General features: G+C 38.1%; 1 protein-coding gene across 2 annotated transcripts; it reads right to left on the bottom strand.

Moving 5' to 3' along the window:
- Nucleotides 1-1,227: 1,227 nt before the first annotated feature.
- Nucleotides 1,228-15,981, bottom strand: LOC113009009 (alanine aminotransferase 1-like). 2 transcript variants are annotated; one of them, XM_026147028.1, is made up of 11 exons: nucleotides 15,655-15,981; nucleotides 11,357-11,446; nucleotides 10,923-11,031; nucleotides 10,685-10,815; nucleotides 8,948-9,191; nucleotides 8,490-8,569; nucleotides 8,264-8,400; nucleotides 2,255-2,429; nucleotides 2,022-2,177; nucleotides 1,628-1,737; nucleotides 1,228-1,533 (listed from the first exon to the last, which is right to left on the bottom strand). In XM_026147028.1, exons 1-11 carry the CDS (start codon nucleotides 15,979-15,981, stop codon nucleotides 1,428-1,430), a joined length of 1,665 nt encoding a protein of 554 aa, XP_026002813.1. In that variant the 3' UTR covers nucleotides 1,228-1,427. The 2 variants fall into 2 exon arrangements, with proteins under 2 accessions (XP_026002813.1, XP_026002814.1); XM_026147029.1 differs by having other exon boundaries at nucleotides 2,255-2,339; nucleotides 15,655-15,946.
- Between the last annotated feature and the right edge of the window lie 1,668 nt (nucleotides 15,982-17,649).

Raw genomic sequence — 17,649 nt, 5'->3', positions numbered from 1 at the left:
TCTTACCACCTGTTTCCATCCTCTCATTGTCCTGCTTGTGTATTTAAGTCCCGTGTTCCTTCCTGTTAGCTGTTATGTTGTACCTTCACTATACTGTGTTTCTTCCCTCCGCATTCCCACTTAATTCCTAGTTGTCAGTTCCTCATTTATTTTGAAGTGTTTTAGTTTGAGTTTTTTAGTTTCAAGTTTTCTTTTTGTATTTGTAGTAAGTTATGTACAGCGAAATAAAAGCTGCTTCCTTTAGTTCATTCCTCTGTGTCCTGCGAGTCCTGCATTTGAATCCAATATCCTGCTTGCACACAAAACATGACATTAATCGTATGCTAATTGTTGCCTACCTACCGAGCTATGGTTAAGATAAGGTAAACACATTAGAAGAGCAAAGATGGAGGATGAGTGTTAGAAGGATGAGAAAATAAACTTTTTTCAGTAAAAGTTAATGTGGGAATCCCTGATAGGCAGAGACAAATGCAATCATATAGTAAAACAGACGCTGAAAATGGACCAGACTTCAGTCAAGACAACATCTGAGATCCATCCACAACACAAGGTTAATTAAGCTCCATTCTGTCCATGTAATCTTTCAGATATACCACGTGTTCATGTGTGTGTTTAAACATTCAACGATTACATTCCTTTTCAAGATAAATAAAGCACATAGAGACAACATGTTTCCATGCACCTCAATTTATTTAAGATTTCCACAACACATATGAATCAACGATAAGACCTAGACAGTTATAATTCATCTAAAAGCGTCACTCTTAGCTTTGTTCACATTAACTGGAAAACCAAAAAATCTGTTTTATTTGTTGTTGGATATCATCCACCTATGCTTTATTCAAATTTTTTATACAAGCCCAGATAAATGGTGTGGGTTGTATCATGAAGATCATAAAGAATGAAATTTCTGTACCACTTTGTTCGTGGCCCAGGTTAATAATGACTGACTCTAGTGTTGTAAGCTGACAGAGTGCTGGCTAACACTCTAACTTCTAAATAAAGTGCTCTGATTTGTAAAGCTGATATGATGGAGAAAAGGAAGGTTTTGCGTGTGAATGAGACCAGGAAAGAATTAGATGGACATCAATGATTTACTGTGGCACACAAAAAGGGAGCAGCTGAAAGAAGAAGAAGAAGAAGACGCTCACTACTGAGAATCATGAGCATCATGTCAAAACTTCAATATAGCCTATGTTGTTTTTGGCTAAATTCTTTACTGTTGGAACTGTTGCAAAGCAGATGTTACTATTGCAGAATGACACTGAAATCTTTCTAAAAAAAAATATTATTTTAGTTATACAGACAGTTATTTGAATTATCCTCTTGAGATACTTCACATAAATCTGACCAATCTCAAGTTTACACTTAGTTTAGGCCACCCTCCTCCACAGGGCACTATAAGCTGACTTCTTGCTTCTCTTTCTTTACACTTCTGTTGGGGTCACAGTGCCACCCATGAGACGGCAGTGAAAGGAGGTGAGGCGAGCTAGGACCTCTACCAGGGTGTAATGAGGAACAAGGATGCATAATCTGCGGGAGAGCACCACAAACAAGAGTCAACTTTTTGAAGCAATACAACATGCAGTACAAACCTCAAAAGGTTTTATGATTTCATATACTTTACCTCAAATGGAAGCTGTCAGTCATTTCCCCATGTTCACCTGCACCAGCTAATACACCCTCCTCTTCCAGTAATTTCTGACAGTACAGAACATCAGCTTTCAGCCCCAATAACTGAAAACAGAAGTGCATATAGGACAGTATGGCTTTCAACTTTTGTACCATCAGAATGATGTTTTTTTTTTTTTTAATATTCACATTTTTTTCACAATCCCTCAATAGTCTGTTTTCAAGGTTAAGCCATGTAAGGAATAAAGATGGAATCAGGTTCAAGTAAGGATAATGGTTTGGCATTCATTTGTAATGGCTAAACTTAGTGGTTAGACTTGGTATTCCATTAACATTGATAATAGACTGATGGAGAAAGAAAGATGGAAGATTGTTGGAACATTTCCCACCTTGGCCTGCTCCTTAATCCCACATGGTAAGTGCAGGCGAGGAAAAACATAGATTCCTCCAAACACTGGCTGACACCTTACCCCTGGCAGTTTATTTAGGAGCTCCTGAACCCATTGAGCATTATGGGACAGAGTAGCCAGGATGAAGAAGGTCTCCTTTGTGAACAGAACAACCAGTAATTAAAAGTAAGAGTGTAACAGAGGACAACTGTTGGCTTTTGCTGTTTCCTCACCTGCATGTATGTGTGATACGATGGGTCTCCAGATTGTGGCGGATTGACCATAAGATCCAAACCAAGCTGTCCTGTGACTGGAGTACTGATATCACAACACAATGTGTTATCAAAATAATAAATCACCTCTGGATCCATATTAACTACCTCCATGTATCCAGCCCTCAGACCACACCTAAGATGCAGACACAGATTATCTTAATTAATTTATCAATATAATGCATTTAAAATTTGAGAAATGTCTAAACTATTCATTTAAATGCATGTATGGTATACGAAGGCATGAAAAGTGAAGCTTGAAAGTATATTTCAAAGTGTATTTAGCCTACATTAATTCTAATGATCAGTATGTGGTTGCATAAACAAGCTATGCTATAGAAGCCTAAAGCCCTTTTCACAAAGGATACGGCGCATACAGTGCTGCGCACAGAAACACATTCATTTCTATTGCTTGTGGTGCAGAATAATGGTTTACTGCTGCGTCAAGCAAAGTGCAGCGCAAGCATATCAGCAAAAGGTACTGACACATCCCGTGGTCAAAGTTCAAACCAGTTTAACTTTGACTGCTGCGCGTTGTTATGTAAATTTGTGCAACCAATAAAAAAGAAGCCCACAGTTGCACTAAGTTCTATGAGGTGCCGTAAGGGACATTATTACTGAAACGCTCTCACACACACTACTGAAACGCTCTCACACACTACTGAAATTTTAGCTCTCACACACACTACTGAAACGCTCTCACACACACTACTGAAACGCTCTCACACACACTACTGAAATTTTAGCTCTCACACACACAACTGAAACGCTCTCACACACACTACTGAAACGCTCTCACACACACTACTGAAATTTTAGCTCTCACACACACTACTGAAACGCTCTCACACACACTACTGAAACGCTCTCACACACACTACTGAAATTTTAGCTCTCACACACACAACTGAAACGCTCTCACACACACTACTGAAACGCTCTCACACACACAACTGAAACGCTCTCACACACACTACTGAAACGCTCTCACACACACAACTGAAATTTTTGCTCTCACACACACTACTGAAACGCTCTCACACACACAACTGAAACGCTCTCACACACACTACTGAAACGCTCTCACACACACAACTGAAATTTTAGCTCTCACACACACTACTGAAACGCTCTCACACACACAACTGAAACGCTCTCACACACACTACTGAAACGCTCTCACACACACAACTGAAATTTTAGCTCTCACACACACTACTGAAACGCTCTCACACACACCACTGAAACCAGAGGCATTTCCGCTGAACAGGAAGTTGTTTCCTGACAAGGAAACTGATGGAAAAAGTGGTATATTTCAAAACACTACAAGGATGTCTACTCAGCAACCTGCTAGTACAGCAGTCCCCAACCTTTTTTGCGCCACGTAAATGATATAAAAATAAAAAAACGATAAATACCATGAAAACCATAAATAGAAATGTGTTCGAATTTTTGTGGAGGAATAAAACCCATTACATAGAAAGATCTCAGCTTGTGAAGGGATACAATAAAGGTGGTATCAAAACTCCAGAATTGGAATTTATGGTTGGCACCCTTAGAATTAAATGGTTAAAATCTTGTCTGTCACAGCCAGACTCTACTTAGCTCCACATCCCATGATTCTTGTTTAATAAAATAGTATACAGGATTAGACTTTATTTTGAAATGTGATTTTGCGGCAAATAAAATCCCCATAAAGATATCAAACTTTATAAAACAGACGTTGCATTTTTGGGAAAATGAGATTTACCCACAACTTCTCCTCATAATTCAACCTTATGGAATAATAGGGTAATAACACTTAATCAAAAATCAATTTTCAAGAGTGACTGGTTTGAACAAAAATATTATATTCATAACAGATTTGTTGGATGATAACGGTGTCATTCTAAGTTACACAGACTTTTCAGAAAAATATTGTCTAAACTGTTCTCAAAGAGAATATAACAAATTTTGTGAACTGGTCCCACTGCCTCTGCTTCATTTGATTAAAATTTTTATGATATACAATAATTTCTCATCAGTGCTCCCAAATTTATTGCTAGGGCAATGTCAGCTGTTTGATAAAAATGCAATAAGAAATTTGTTAGTAGTTTCTTCAAAGACAAAATATTTCATAGTTACAACAGAATGGTTACATGGCATGGTTCTAATTTAGTTATTTCATATACACTGGATAAAGCATACTAAAAAATTATGAAATAGCCTATTCTACCTAAAGTTAAAGAAACACACTTTAAACAAAACTAATACTGTGGCAGAATTTCTAAAAAAAGAGATTTGGCTTTCAGGTGGATCAGTGTTCTTTTTGTACTGATGAAAATGAAACCCTAGAACATCTTTTTTTTTCTATGCCCTATCAGACAATGTATTTGGTGCAACTTAAAAAATTGGATTTCCCTAAATATTAATGATGTGCCACTGTTTGAATTACATCATAATTTTTTTTATATGGATCATCTAGCATTGGATGTCTCAGACATTATTAACATCATCATACTTTTGAGTAAATATTATATCCATTGTGCTAAATGGAGGAACGCTAAGCCTTCTCTCCCTGGTTTTATTGATGATTTTAAGATATTTTTCTTTGCTAAAAAAGACAAAAAGCACATATGCCAAAAAAATAACCAGGACAATGCACGTCTCCCGCTATTCTAAATTTTGACTTATGCTGAGGCTAATATATTGTTAAGTAATGCAGCTGTCTCACTAAGGTCCAGAATCGATTTGTTCCACGATTCGATTCAATTCAATTCAATTCGATTTGATTATGGGGAATTTTGACAGTCAGAAATATTATAATTCAGATCAGTACATTTACATATTTTTGTATTTAAAAAAGGAAGCTGACACACGCAAGACTTTATCAAAGGTGTGAGCATCACAGCAGATGCCTTTGTGTCAAAGTAGCTGAAGATAAAACACATAAAAACATGAAGGTGGTTTTCCTGGCCTGGGATTTTATAAAAAAATATTCTGCAGTACATCAAAAACGAAAGAAAACCATTAATCAACATATGAGCGTTACCTCTGACGTTACAGCGGTTTTATTAGAGACACGGCTAACGTTTTGCATTTTGCATAATTTAAAAAAGTTTAAATTTATTCAGTATTGAACGGCAGAAATTAGGTTTTTTTTTTTGGGAAGTATGTAAAATGGAAAAAAAAAAAAAACAGCGGCCGACTGCGCTGTAAACAACAGTAGACTTGTGCCTAACAAGCAAGCGAATAATGCAGAAAACAGATTTTTAAACGGAAAACTGTTCTTGAAGTACAGAGAGAGAGAAAGAGAGAGAGAGGGCTGTGCATGACGTGCGATTTTATCGTGGTGGAAGCAAAACAGTGAGGGAATTCATGACGATGTTTATGTGAAGCGCAGTTTGGATCTTCTTTTGCTGCTGGTTCAGTCAATATTGTTTGGAGAGAGATAAAACTAACAGCTTTAGAATCGGCGCAAAAACGGCGTGAAAACAAAGCGCGGACCTGCCGACAGATCAGAATCAGTGAGCTGTCGGCTTTCAGCCCCGACCGTGTCCGTGCTGTCGGGTGAGAAAGGCGACATCTCACTGATTCTGATCTGCGGGTCCGCGCTGTGTGTTTACGTCTTTGTGCAGAAGCCGTGTACCTGCTCTGATTTACTGTCTTAGCTTTTTGGTGGTTGTTGAAATTTTGTGAGGTTTCACCAGAGATTCTGGCATTTCGGGTAAAATAAATTTATATTAAAAAATCGATTCAGGATTTTAATGAATCGATTTCACGTTATCCAAGCCAGAATCGATTTTAATCAATAAATCGATTATAAAAACCCACCCCTAACTAACAGGTTGCTGAGTAGACATCTGTGTAGTGGTTTGTTTGAAATCTAACACTTTTTCCTTCAGTTTCCTTGTCAAGAATTAACTTCCTGTTTAACTGAAATGCCTTCCTGTTCAACTGAAATGCCTTCCTGTTTAACTGAAATGCCTTCCTGTTCAACTGAAACGCCTTCCTGTTCAACTGAAACACCTTCCTGTTTAACTGAAATGCCTTCTTGTTCAACTGAAATGCCTTCCTGTTCAACTGAAACACCTTCCTGTTTAACTGAAATGCCTTCCTGTTCAACTGAAACGCCTTCCTGTTCAACTGAAACACCTTCCTGTTTAACTGAAATGCCTTCCTGTTCAACTGAAATGCCTTCCTGTTCAACTGAAATGCCTTCCTGTTCAACTGAAATGCCTTCCTGTTCAACTGAAATGACTTGGTTTTTCAGTTGTGTGTGTGAGAGCGTTTCAGTTGTGTGTGTGAGAGCGTTTCAGTAGTGTGTGTGAGAGCGTTTCAGTTGTGTGTGTGAGAGCGTTTCAGTTGTGTGTGTGAGAGCTAAAATTTCAGTAGTGTGTGTGAGAGCGTTTCAGTTGTGTGTGTGAGAGCGTTTCAGTAGTGTGTGTGAGAGCTAAAATTTCAGTAGTGTGTGTGAGAGCGTTTCAGTAGTGTGTGTGAGAGCGTTTCAGTAGTGTGTGTAAGAGCGTTTCAGTTGTGTGTGTGAGAGCTAAAATTTCAGTAGTGTGTGTGAGAGCGTTTCAGTAGTGTGTGTGAGAGCGTTTCAGTAGTGTGTGTGAGAGCTAAAATTTCAGTAGTGTGTGTGAGAGCGTTTCAGTAGTGTGTGTGAGAGCTAAAATTTCAGTAGTGTGTGTGAGAGCGTTTCAGTAGTGTGTGTGAGAGCGTTTCAGTAGTGTGTGTGAGAGCGTTTCAGTAGTGTGTGTGAGAGCGTTTCAGTAGTGTGTGTGAGAGCGTTTCAGTAATAATGTCCCTTACGGCACCTCATAAAGTTCAACCATAGGATGAAGAAAAAATTTTTGCGCATATTCGAGTTGGGTGAACTTTTTGACAGAAGTTAAGGTGCATAGTTTTTAAACTTCCAGAACTTCTTCTTTAAAGCTTTCTTCTTTGAGAGATACTTTTTTTTTCTTCACATTTGAACATAATACAACACAAACTCTCAAAGAGGACACAAAGTCACAGAGATACATGTTTTGAAATGACACGGAGCTGGGGCATCTAGTACATGTAGAACGGCCATAAACAAAACTGACATACAAGCAGAGCGCAGCGGCATTTTTAATAGATAAAAGGCAAATGGTTTGAACATGAATTAAGGCTGTAGATTGGGGAGAGCCTCAGGTGGGACTGGCGGAGGCTCTCAGGCCAGGCAGATCTCCGTGTACTAATGACAAGCTTGTATAGCAGAGTGTGTCAGATATAGATAGAGCCAAAGCAGACCCAGCAGACTTGCTGTGGTGCAAGTAGTGGTAGAATGGCCTGTTCTGGCTGGAACCAGGCTGGAACCAACTCCGGTGTTTCCTAGCATTTGCTACAATTGATTCATTTGCAACTTCAGCCAAATAGCCCAAACACTCACTAACCTAACATCTCCCAAAATTCCTTTTCAGTGGATGCCTCCACTCAAGAAGCCTTTGACACACTCTTCGGTTCAGCCTCCATCCCCATTAAGCCACATCCATCTCAGGTAAAATGCACCCATATGCCTTTTTCTCTCGCTGTCTCTTTCCCAAAAAACAATAGACAATGATGTTGGAGACATTGGCTAGAAGGAGTTGAGCACCCTTTTCTTTGCATGGACAGACCTTAGCCATGCCTTTTGCTCATCAAGCCATACAGATGCAATTTTTTCTGCACAAGTCTGGAGGCCTCCACCCGAGCCGGAGGTTTCTGCACCTGCTGGTCCCATCACCTCCGCCGGTCCACAGTGGAGCATCGCTGGACTGGCAATATCTCAATTATAAAGTATAGAAAATTGACTGAGGCCTAAAATGATATTATTACAAATATCTTTAAAAAAAACTACATTTTTGCGCCTCCGGCTTCCAGTTGAACTCCAATGCCACCACTGTCCATGCGGCCATCCACCAGAACTTTTGTCTAGGATCCTGTTGGAAATTGTTGTTGACAAACATAAGAGACAGAACTCACTCTCTAATGCAGGTACTGGATAAAGAGTGGAAGGAGATCAGCTGCACTGTTTCTGCAAGCTCTATATCCATTTCAAACAGGACTTTCTTATAGGAAATAAACTCTCTGTCCTTCCCATACACGCTGTCCTGGTACACCTGGAGTGCAGAGGAAAGAAACTGATAGATAAAGAAAACCTGACAAATGCATAATAAAAAGCCAATCTGAAAAGACAGCTCATGGTCACCTCATCAGCTAACAGTAGGACTCTCTCAGCTGCTGCGAACTGAATCACTTCCTCTATTGACTTCCTGTCCTGCACATGGCCTAGAAAGACAAAGGTAATATAAACAGTGATGAAAGAAGACTGTATCTCCATCTAATGTACAGTACAGTGCAATAGTTACACCATTTGGCACATCCTCTACAGTGAAAATAACAAATAGCAAAGTTTTACAGATTACAGTCTAAAGTAAAATGTCAGTCATATATATTTAACCTCTTTAATATTCTGGATATTTATAATTGAGCTATTTGTATATATTAGAGCTATTTCTAATATTTTGTAACTTTTTAATATATTGTATTATTGAATTTATTTCAGTCAGTTGCTGTCCAGCAACTGTAACCACATAATTTCCTTCGGGATTAATAAGGTGTGCTGATTCGGATTCTCATTTCACTTAGCTACTGTGTTTTACTTACCTGTGGGATTTCCCGGGTTGCTGATGTAAATGGCTCTGGGCTCACAGTACCCCCGAGCAGCCTTTAAAGCTTGATGCATGTTGTCCAGGTCTACAGCCCACCCTCTCTCCTCTGTCAGCTGGTACGGTACCAAGACTACCCCAGCCTCCTCCAGCACATTGTACAGCATGTGTGGGCAGGGCCCAGGTATCAGCACGCCTGTCCGAGTATTCCCCTCACCACTGGCCAGCAGTTTCACAGCAATCTTATAACAATAATCGAAAAAGCTATATTTTTTTCCTTTAGGGAGAGCAATCTTTTCTGTCACTTTTTGCTACAGGTTATTAAAAAATCAGGAATAAATGAAATAAAATAAATGTTTGAAGCAGAAAACAAAGTAAAACTGTTTCCCCTTGCAACTCCCTTTGCAACAATGAGAGATCACTCACACATTTAAGCTTTTCTTTACAACTAACTCAATAAACTATGTTTAAAGGCTAAATTAATACAATACACCTGGTTGTTTCAAAGATTCTAAAAATATGTTACATGTAGAAGTAAAAATGTTTAAGCTGTTGTTTGAGAATATTTTGGTTATTTTGGTTGAGGTTTTTACAATGTGTAAAGACTGGACATTATTATTAATACAAATCATATTATTTTTCAGTTAAGTGCAAAGATAAAATGTGAAAGCTAAACAACTACTACAGTTTGCTATAGCAGAAGATACATAAAAAAGTCATGGAAAGGATTTCCACGTCATCAAATTGCTTTATTTCAGCATTATGCAGGTCTGTTATTCCAACTTAATGTACTTGAGTTGGCTTATTAATTAATGATGAATCAACTTATTTACTGCAGTTGAGTCCAGCTTAATTTAATTGAGTTGATCCAAGCCACGCAAATTACATTAGTCCAGCAAAAGCACTTAATGCTGATAAAAAGTCATTTATGAACAATAAATAGCAATAGCATACACGTGGTGTGTGTATAATTTCCTGCCTCTTGTGACCCTAGTGATTTTCCTGTGGTTTGTAATGATTTTGTGATATTGCTAGTCCAGGCAACTAACCAGTCTTGCTAGCTTGCATTATGTCATCTCAACAAGAATAAATTTAGCAAGTGTTATGCTGATGAATTTGATGCAGATTGTATATGTTTCAACTATGTTCACTATAGAAACATCAAATTGTTTAGTTCAAATTACAACTTAGACTCTTTAAATGAAATAACTATCCAATTTTAGTTTTTTGAGCGATGGTAAACCCTAAAGATTTGTGGGTGTGTGGTCTGAGTGATAGGTGTGTTCACTCAGATAACTGCACTTTCCAGCTGTCTGTTTTTGTGCTATTGTGTCCTTTCAAAGCATTTTAAAAAAGATAAAGTGGCTGATAAAGTTGGACATTGCATCTTGCTTAAAATGTGTTTTATTGTGTGGCCTCCCTTGATGTTAGACATGTTTAATTATGTAGTGCAGCGGTCCCCAACCCCCCGGGCATCGGACCGGTTCGTGAGTCGTTTGGTATAGGCTGGGACTGATCCACTGCCCTGCGACTTATAGGAATAGGTGGCTGAGATGAATGTCATATGTGCTGTTGATATTAGTTTACTTGTTTCTAGTTTTCACGGTGCTCCATGATTGTGAGAGGAATAAAAGAATTGTGGACATCAGTATGAAGCGTGGATTCTTTCGACCAGAGTAGATACATGTAGCATTTGTGTAACTAGAAATAGTACGAATAGTGTTCATAGTCATACCATTATAGCCCTTTGAGAGCCAGCAGAAATAAAGATGTTTTGGGCATATGAAGGAACTCCATCTCTTTTTGTGATGAACTCAGCGATGCTTTGCCTCACATGACGAAGACCAGAGGATGCAGTGTATGAACCTATCAAATTATAATTATTTAAGTATATTTCAATATACATGTGAGTTAAAATCCCAGACTCTCAAGTTTAAAATTCAGTTTGTACATGCAAATTTTTTAACCCTCACCCACACTTGCTCCGTCACAGGCCTCCAGGAGTTTCTGAGCTCTTATCTTGACATCCAGAGGAAAACATTTGTCTTCCAGCAGCTGAGGGTATATACACACTGCCAAGACCTGAGGAAGTAGGCCAGATTCAGAGAGGAGTTTGTAGACAAGACTTTTTGAACAAGGAAAGTGTTTTTAACACATTAAGAAGACAACATGGTTACAAATATAGGATATGTATGGTGCAAGAGTAATATAAAATGCAGGAATTAACAATAATCACTATACATTACATCCACTGCAGAAAGTAATGGACATAAATAAAGCACATGAAAATAAAATGGATAAATAAGATTACACTTAAAAAATCACAACTTATATGACAGATACACAAGTTTGACAGGAATGCTTACACAACACAAAAAGTTACACAACACAATTAATGAACACTAACCTGTCGAAGAAATGAAACATGTTGTAAATCAACTCTGTGGGGATCACCTGAGCTAACATCAATCACCTTCTTGAAGGGTTTCTGCGCCCCCTGCAGGACAACACATGTTTAGGACTCAATTCTCTAGACCCGAAACAGATTTTCTCATTTCTCGCAACATTTCTGAGGTTCTCAGCTCCCAAGTTAGCTAACAGTTTTAGAGAAACAACTCAGTTAAAACAATTAACTCATAAATGAAGAAGCAGTTTGAATGTTTATTACAGCTGAAAGTTTCTTTGATTTAATGAAAACCAGCCTGGTTAAAATATTTAGATTTTTAATCAAAATGGCAGTGGACCACAGAAGTGTGTTCCTCATCTTCAAATTTTCTTAACTCTTTAACCCTTAAGTAACCCCTGAAGTTCCTTTCTGAAGTGAGCCATTTCTGTCATATTTAACGCTTTTGGTTTAACTCTTTCACTGAGACTTCAACTTTGCTAGCTCTTCATTCCTCAAAGATTTTATCCAAGCAGCTCCGCTATGTTTGAAATTGCTGCAAACCTGTTGTGTGTGTGCTCTGTGAATATGCTTACATATATCAGGGGCAAATATGGGTTTAATATCTTGCCCAAAGACACTCAGTTAATCAGACTTGAAGAATCAGGGACTGATATTGTGTTTAATTAAAAATATTAAGTAGGTTGAACTCAATTTTTAACAATTTGTTATTAGAACTCAATTTAAGTAAGTTACCAGTACTTTTTATGCAAAAACGCTGATCAACTCAATTTATTTGAGTTGTCTTAACTTAGAAAAACTAAGTAAGCTGGAAATGTTGCTTCTCAGTGCGGAAGGCTGAAAGACGTGTTTTGAAAGTGCCACGCCACTACTGTCCCCCTCCGTAGCATGGATGTTAATGTTAGCTATGTTATATTGCTGCCTCTGTTCGGTGGTGTTGAGCCAAACGGACTTTAACGTGTGTTTGAACGAGCTGACGGTTCACTCGTTAAGCTGAAAGAAAGATGCTTTAATCACAGGAGTCACACATGTGTCCACTGAACCATCTGGGAACTCTTCTTGTTTCGTAATAACACAAATACTAAATCCTCCTTCTTTTGTGCTGTTTTGTAGCAGTGTATACACCTGAGACTGTCACCTGTCTGTCTGTGCTGCACTCTCTCTCTGTTTCTTTCTCTCTGTGTTGTGTAATAAAAGTATGAACATGTATTTATAAGTTACACTTGTGTTTGAATCCTGCAGCTTATCACACATTTGATTTCCATGTGTGACAACTGCAAGTGTCCAGAGTGATGACAGACTGAGGGACCCACTGCTGCACATCATCTGTGAGGCATTGCACTCACTGAAGGAATAACTGAAGGAACAACATTTGTCTCATATATATGATACACCTATATATGCACTGTCAAAGATACTTGTCTTTGAGTGAAGATTTAAGGTGATAAGACATATAAATAACTGCAACTTGAATCTGTACTGAGGCTCAGTATTTGACACAGAGTTCATGTTCACTGCTGTAATAGCTAATAATGATTAATATAATAACTATAATAATATTGGGCATATTATATTTACATTACCAAAGTGATATGACTTTAGTCTCATGAACAACATTAGCTAATTGTTATTTACTAACTAATCTTGAAATAACTGTTCAGTACAGAAATGAAGCCCAAAAATCATGTTTTACTGTCCTGTGGTCTCAGCCTCAGATACTTATCAAATCACACAAAGCTCTTGTAGAAACAAACAAACAAATGAACAAAATATGTTCTCCTTCATTTCTGTCAAGCAAAGTTGTATGACACATTTCCAGCGGTTAGTATCATGGTTGCTAGGCAACCTGGGAAGCGCGACGGAGACTAGACCGTCGCATACAGACAAACTTGCTGTTTAATTTGCAAATCGAGCTCAACACTGCCCCTAGCGTCCTGGAGCACTTCCGTTGTGTTTTGGAATTTGCATGTGTTTTGGAGTTTGCAAGTGTTTTGGATTTTGCAAGTGTTTTGGAGTTTGCAAGTGTTTTGGAGTTTGCAAGTGTTTTGGAGTTTGCAAGTGTTTTGGAGTTTGCAAGTGTTTTGGAGTTTGTACGTGTTTTGGAGTTTGCAAGTGTTTTGGAGTTTGTACGTGTTTTGGAGTTTGCAAGTGTTTTGGAGTTTGCAAGTGTTTTGGAGTTTGTACGTGTTTTGGAGTTTGCAAGTGTTTTGGATTTTGCAAGTGTTTTGGAGTTTGTACGTATTTTGGAGTTTGTGAGATTATAATATTATTTTATGCCATGTTATACCCCTAATTAAAGATTGTGAATTATTATGTAGTTTTAGTTTGCATTATTCTCCTGAATTAGAAGAAGGTGATAACTATTGCATTTGTTAAACTGATTTGCATTACATTAGATTGCTGATTTATTGTGAATGAATGATATTGTTTTATGATGCATTATACTGCTGAGTTATAAGAAATACTGTTCGCAGAAAGTCATCGCCTTATTTGTCTGATTAGAAGAGAACAGAACATACTGGAGTTTTCTGCCCCATCTCAGCAGGAGCAGATAAACAGGGAGCCAAGGTCGTAGCTTAGGCACTGTGTGAGAGAAAGCATGTGAATGTTTAGGCTTTTATGATAAGGTGGGGGCCACTAGAGGCTATAAGAGTTTGATCAATGCTCCACCATTTTGAGATCTGATGCTGTCTGCGTACGGTGTCCATCTCCCACGCGTGTGATAATTAAAATCATTGTTTGACTCAACCCGGCCGGACCAGTGTTGTTATTGTGGTTTTTCCTCTTGTGTCCATCCCCAATATTTGAATCCGTAACAAGTTTGCAAGTGTTTTGGAGTTTGCAAGTGTTTTGGAGTTTGCAAGTGTTTTGGAGTTTGCAAGTGTTTTGGAGTTTGCAAGTGTTTTGGAGTTTGCAAGTGTTTTGGAGTTTGTACGTGTTTTGGAGTTTGCAAGTGTTTTGGAGTTTGTACGTGTTTTGGATTTTGCAAGTGTTTTGGAGTTTGCAAGTGTTTTGGAGTTTGTACATGTTTTGGAGTTTGCATGTGTTTTGGAGTTCGCAAGTGTTTTGGAGTTTGTACGTGTTTTGGAGTTTGCATGTGTTTTGGAGTTTGCAAGTGTTTTGGAGTTTGCAAGTGTTTTGGAGTTTGCAAGTGTTTTGGAGTTTGTACGTGCTTTGTCTCTAGGGGCCACCGTAAGAATGTAACCAAACTGTTTATCATTGAGAAAGTGTGATGGAACATTAACATAGTGTTAGTTTTTAACCAGCTGTTGTTATTATTTAGCCAGTTTTTGTCTGTTGGAATCTTTCTCCTACAACAGAACATAGATGTGATGCTTCATATCTTGAATATGGAGGAGCAGACATGAATTAAAATGTATCCTCACAGTATGCAAATGCCTACGGGGACTCTCTTCTCTTCTACATTTGGTATTTTACATTTGGCCCACATAAAACGTGATTAGTCTGATGAAAGAAGTCCTTCCCGACCACTGCATTCAAATAGAGTGGGACAACATTGCTGCTTCCACAAACTGCAAACTCACTGATGTGTATTTTTAATAGATTAATTATATGTTTGTTGGAAGACGTAATTACACACCAACCTCCTATATATTTCAGAGTACACTATGGTTTTTGGCTATTTAATAGTGTAAAATAAATTACTGACTTCACCTTTAAAGGTGGTGTAACACTACTGCTGTGTATGTGGAGAAGATGTAGACATTTGTTCACAACCCTGTGACAACCATTAAAAAATAAACAATTAAACAGGAATCTGTAACTCTCAATTTGTAAGACCTTCTGATTAGTAGACGGCCTGCTTCAACATCTAAGGCACAGCCGCATAGTGTAGTTGCATGTTGTCACCTTACTGAGATGCTGTATGTTACTTTAACTCCTTTAATTTAGCACTCCTCAGTAGATCTAAGAGTGTGTAGATAACTGTAAATCCTGTAAGCAAGTAGAGCTGTCTTGTCACAAGTGATTTTTGTGATTGTTTGCTATGACAGATCTGTAAATACCTTTTATGTGTAAATCAAGGAGTTTGGCAAGTGTCAACTTACCTATATTTACATCTCCAGTAGGGAAATGTATGCATTCTCATTTACACATTTGGCTACATGTTCTAAAAATAAATAAATATATAAAAAAAACCACACATTGCGTTACCACTTGAAGAGAGGCTAGTCTTTCCCGATGTTTGCTACAGAGATTGCATTTACTTTATTCCACGGACACTTTTACTTAAAAGAAAGATATTTTGGATATATACGTTTGAGCTGATTGCCAGGACTTACCAGTGAAATCTCTTTTCTGATTCGTTCAGCCAGATTCTGAAGCATAGTTTGCGGAGAGTCTCTAAGCCCTCTCACTGTGGGGTTCACATGTTGAAGAGAAGTCATCATCTCCATGAAACAGTTGAACTCAAATGTTGGAGCTGTCCATTTAAAACTATTGCAGTCCGAGGAGCTTTGCCAGACAGACACTGCTTCTTCCAAATTACTTTCTAGCACAGACTTTCCCAAAATGTGGGGCCCGCCCAAAGCCATTGCGGGGGGCGGGGGCAACGCTTGGACACTGCTAGCACAGGGAGCCACACAAATGCAAAGCAGGAGATGAAGCATCGCTGAATGTTTCCAAACCAACTTCATTCTAAGCCAAAGACTAGAAAATATGGTGAAGCATATCTTCCCTTTCAGATGTTAGCTCTTTATACAGTAAAGTTACAGTGGGATACAACTAATATCAGGCTGATTCTGCCATCCTACCACGATTTGGTCCCCCTGTCTAAACAGACAAATAGTATCCCACAGCTGTTTATGTTTTTAAACCCATTTTGCACAGAGAAGCATTTTTTGAAAAATGTATTGATAGCAATGTTGAATATTATTACACAGAATAAAAACAACTACATGTAAAATAATTACACCGTGACGCCTCTGCCGTTCTAAATAGAGACAGTAACTGCGTGTTTATATGCAAGCGTGTAAAACCTGTAAATCTGAATATCTGCCATTCTGCAATTCATCTCATGTAAACAATAACGTGACGCACAGCGTGACGTGAAAAAAGGCACATACTTGACGTTGCAATGACGAACTCTGTTTCCCTCCTCCACACGTAAACGAAAAAAGGGAGTTTAAAATCTCGTTTCTGTGGATTCGAAACGCCGTTTACGTGCCGGACGAAACCGCTGCATTCAAAATCCCGTGGTAGGTGGGACGTAGCGTAAAAGAGTTAGTGTTTATTTCCTTACTACCTGTAATTTATTGCAATTACTTGTATTTGCGTAACTGTTTACTAAATATTTGAGGTGTGAAATAAACCGCAATGGAGCAAAATATGGGTGTGTGTGGTTGGAGGATGTGATTGTGCGTGAGTGTGAGTGTGCGCGCGCGGGGGGGGAGGAAAAAAAGTTTGGGAACCACCGCTTTTCTTTGCAAGCTCCTTTGACTACGATGACCTGGATGACTGAGAACCTTCACAGACATTTTGGGAACCACTGTTCTACCACAACAAATTAAAGAATAACTAACTGGTGGACCACTTCAACAGAATGAAATGGGACTGCAGGTTTAATATGTAATTCTTTGACCAGAAAGAGACCTATGTACTGGTCTAAAAGAAAATAATGTAATGTAAAACCCAAGCAAGAATATTTATATATTAACTTGTATTTTTAAATAGATCACAATATTTTAGAAATTTGTGGTTTTAATACGCAACTGTTTTTGCAGTTATTAATGACACCATTCCTTTTATAAGGCTCTTATTTAATTTACACTGGGGCTCCAGTCACATACATATCAGCATGTTCCGAATAAATAAATAAGGGTCAATAAATATTTTTATCATATGACTACCTGTTGAACAAGCTCTTTGTAATGCTTGTAATGTAATGCTTTGACAAAATCAGAATAGAAATCTACTTCATTTGCCGATCAAGGATAAAAAGCTTGGCAACAACTATTCTTCAGAAATGCAACATAGGAATAAGGATAAACACCGTACAGAGGAAAAATAATAACTAATAAAACAACATTAAAATAAAGTGGGAAATCTTTTTACAGACAACTATGACAAAGTGCAAAAGTAGAATATTTTGGGAAGTTTGGAATGAAATGGATTGTGCTAGCCCATAACTTTGAATTTTCTTTAACTGGTAGCAGCATAGCAGCATTTAAACAGTTCTTAATTTGGTTCACATAATGACTCAGTGAAAAATGTTGCTTATCAATTACTTGACACATATATAATTGTATAAGTTTAGCTTTTATACAACAGAGCAGACT

Source organism: Astatotilapia calliptera, chromosome 17, assembly GCF_900246225.1.
Source record: "Astatotilapia calliptera chromosome 17, fAstCal1.2, whole genome shotgun sequence".
In the NCBI taxonomy this organism is placed as follows: Eukaryota; Metazoa; Chordata; class Actinopteri; order Cichliformes; family Cichlidae; genus Astatotilapia; species Astatotilapia calliptera.
The sequence above is the reverse complement of the archived record's forward strand: the minus strand, read 5'-3'. Positions and strand labels throughout refer to the sequence as shown.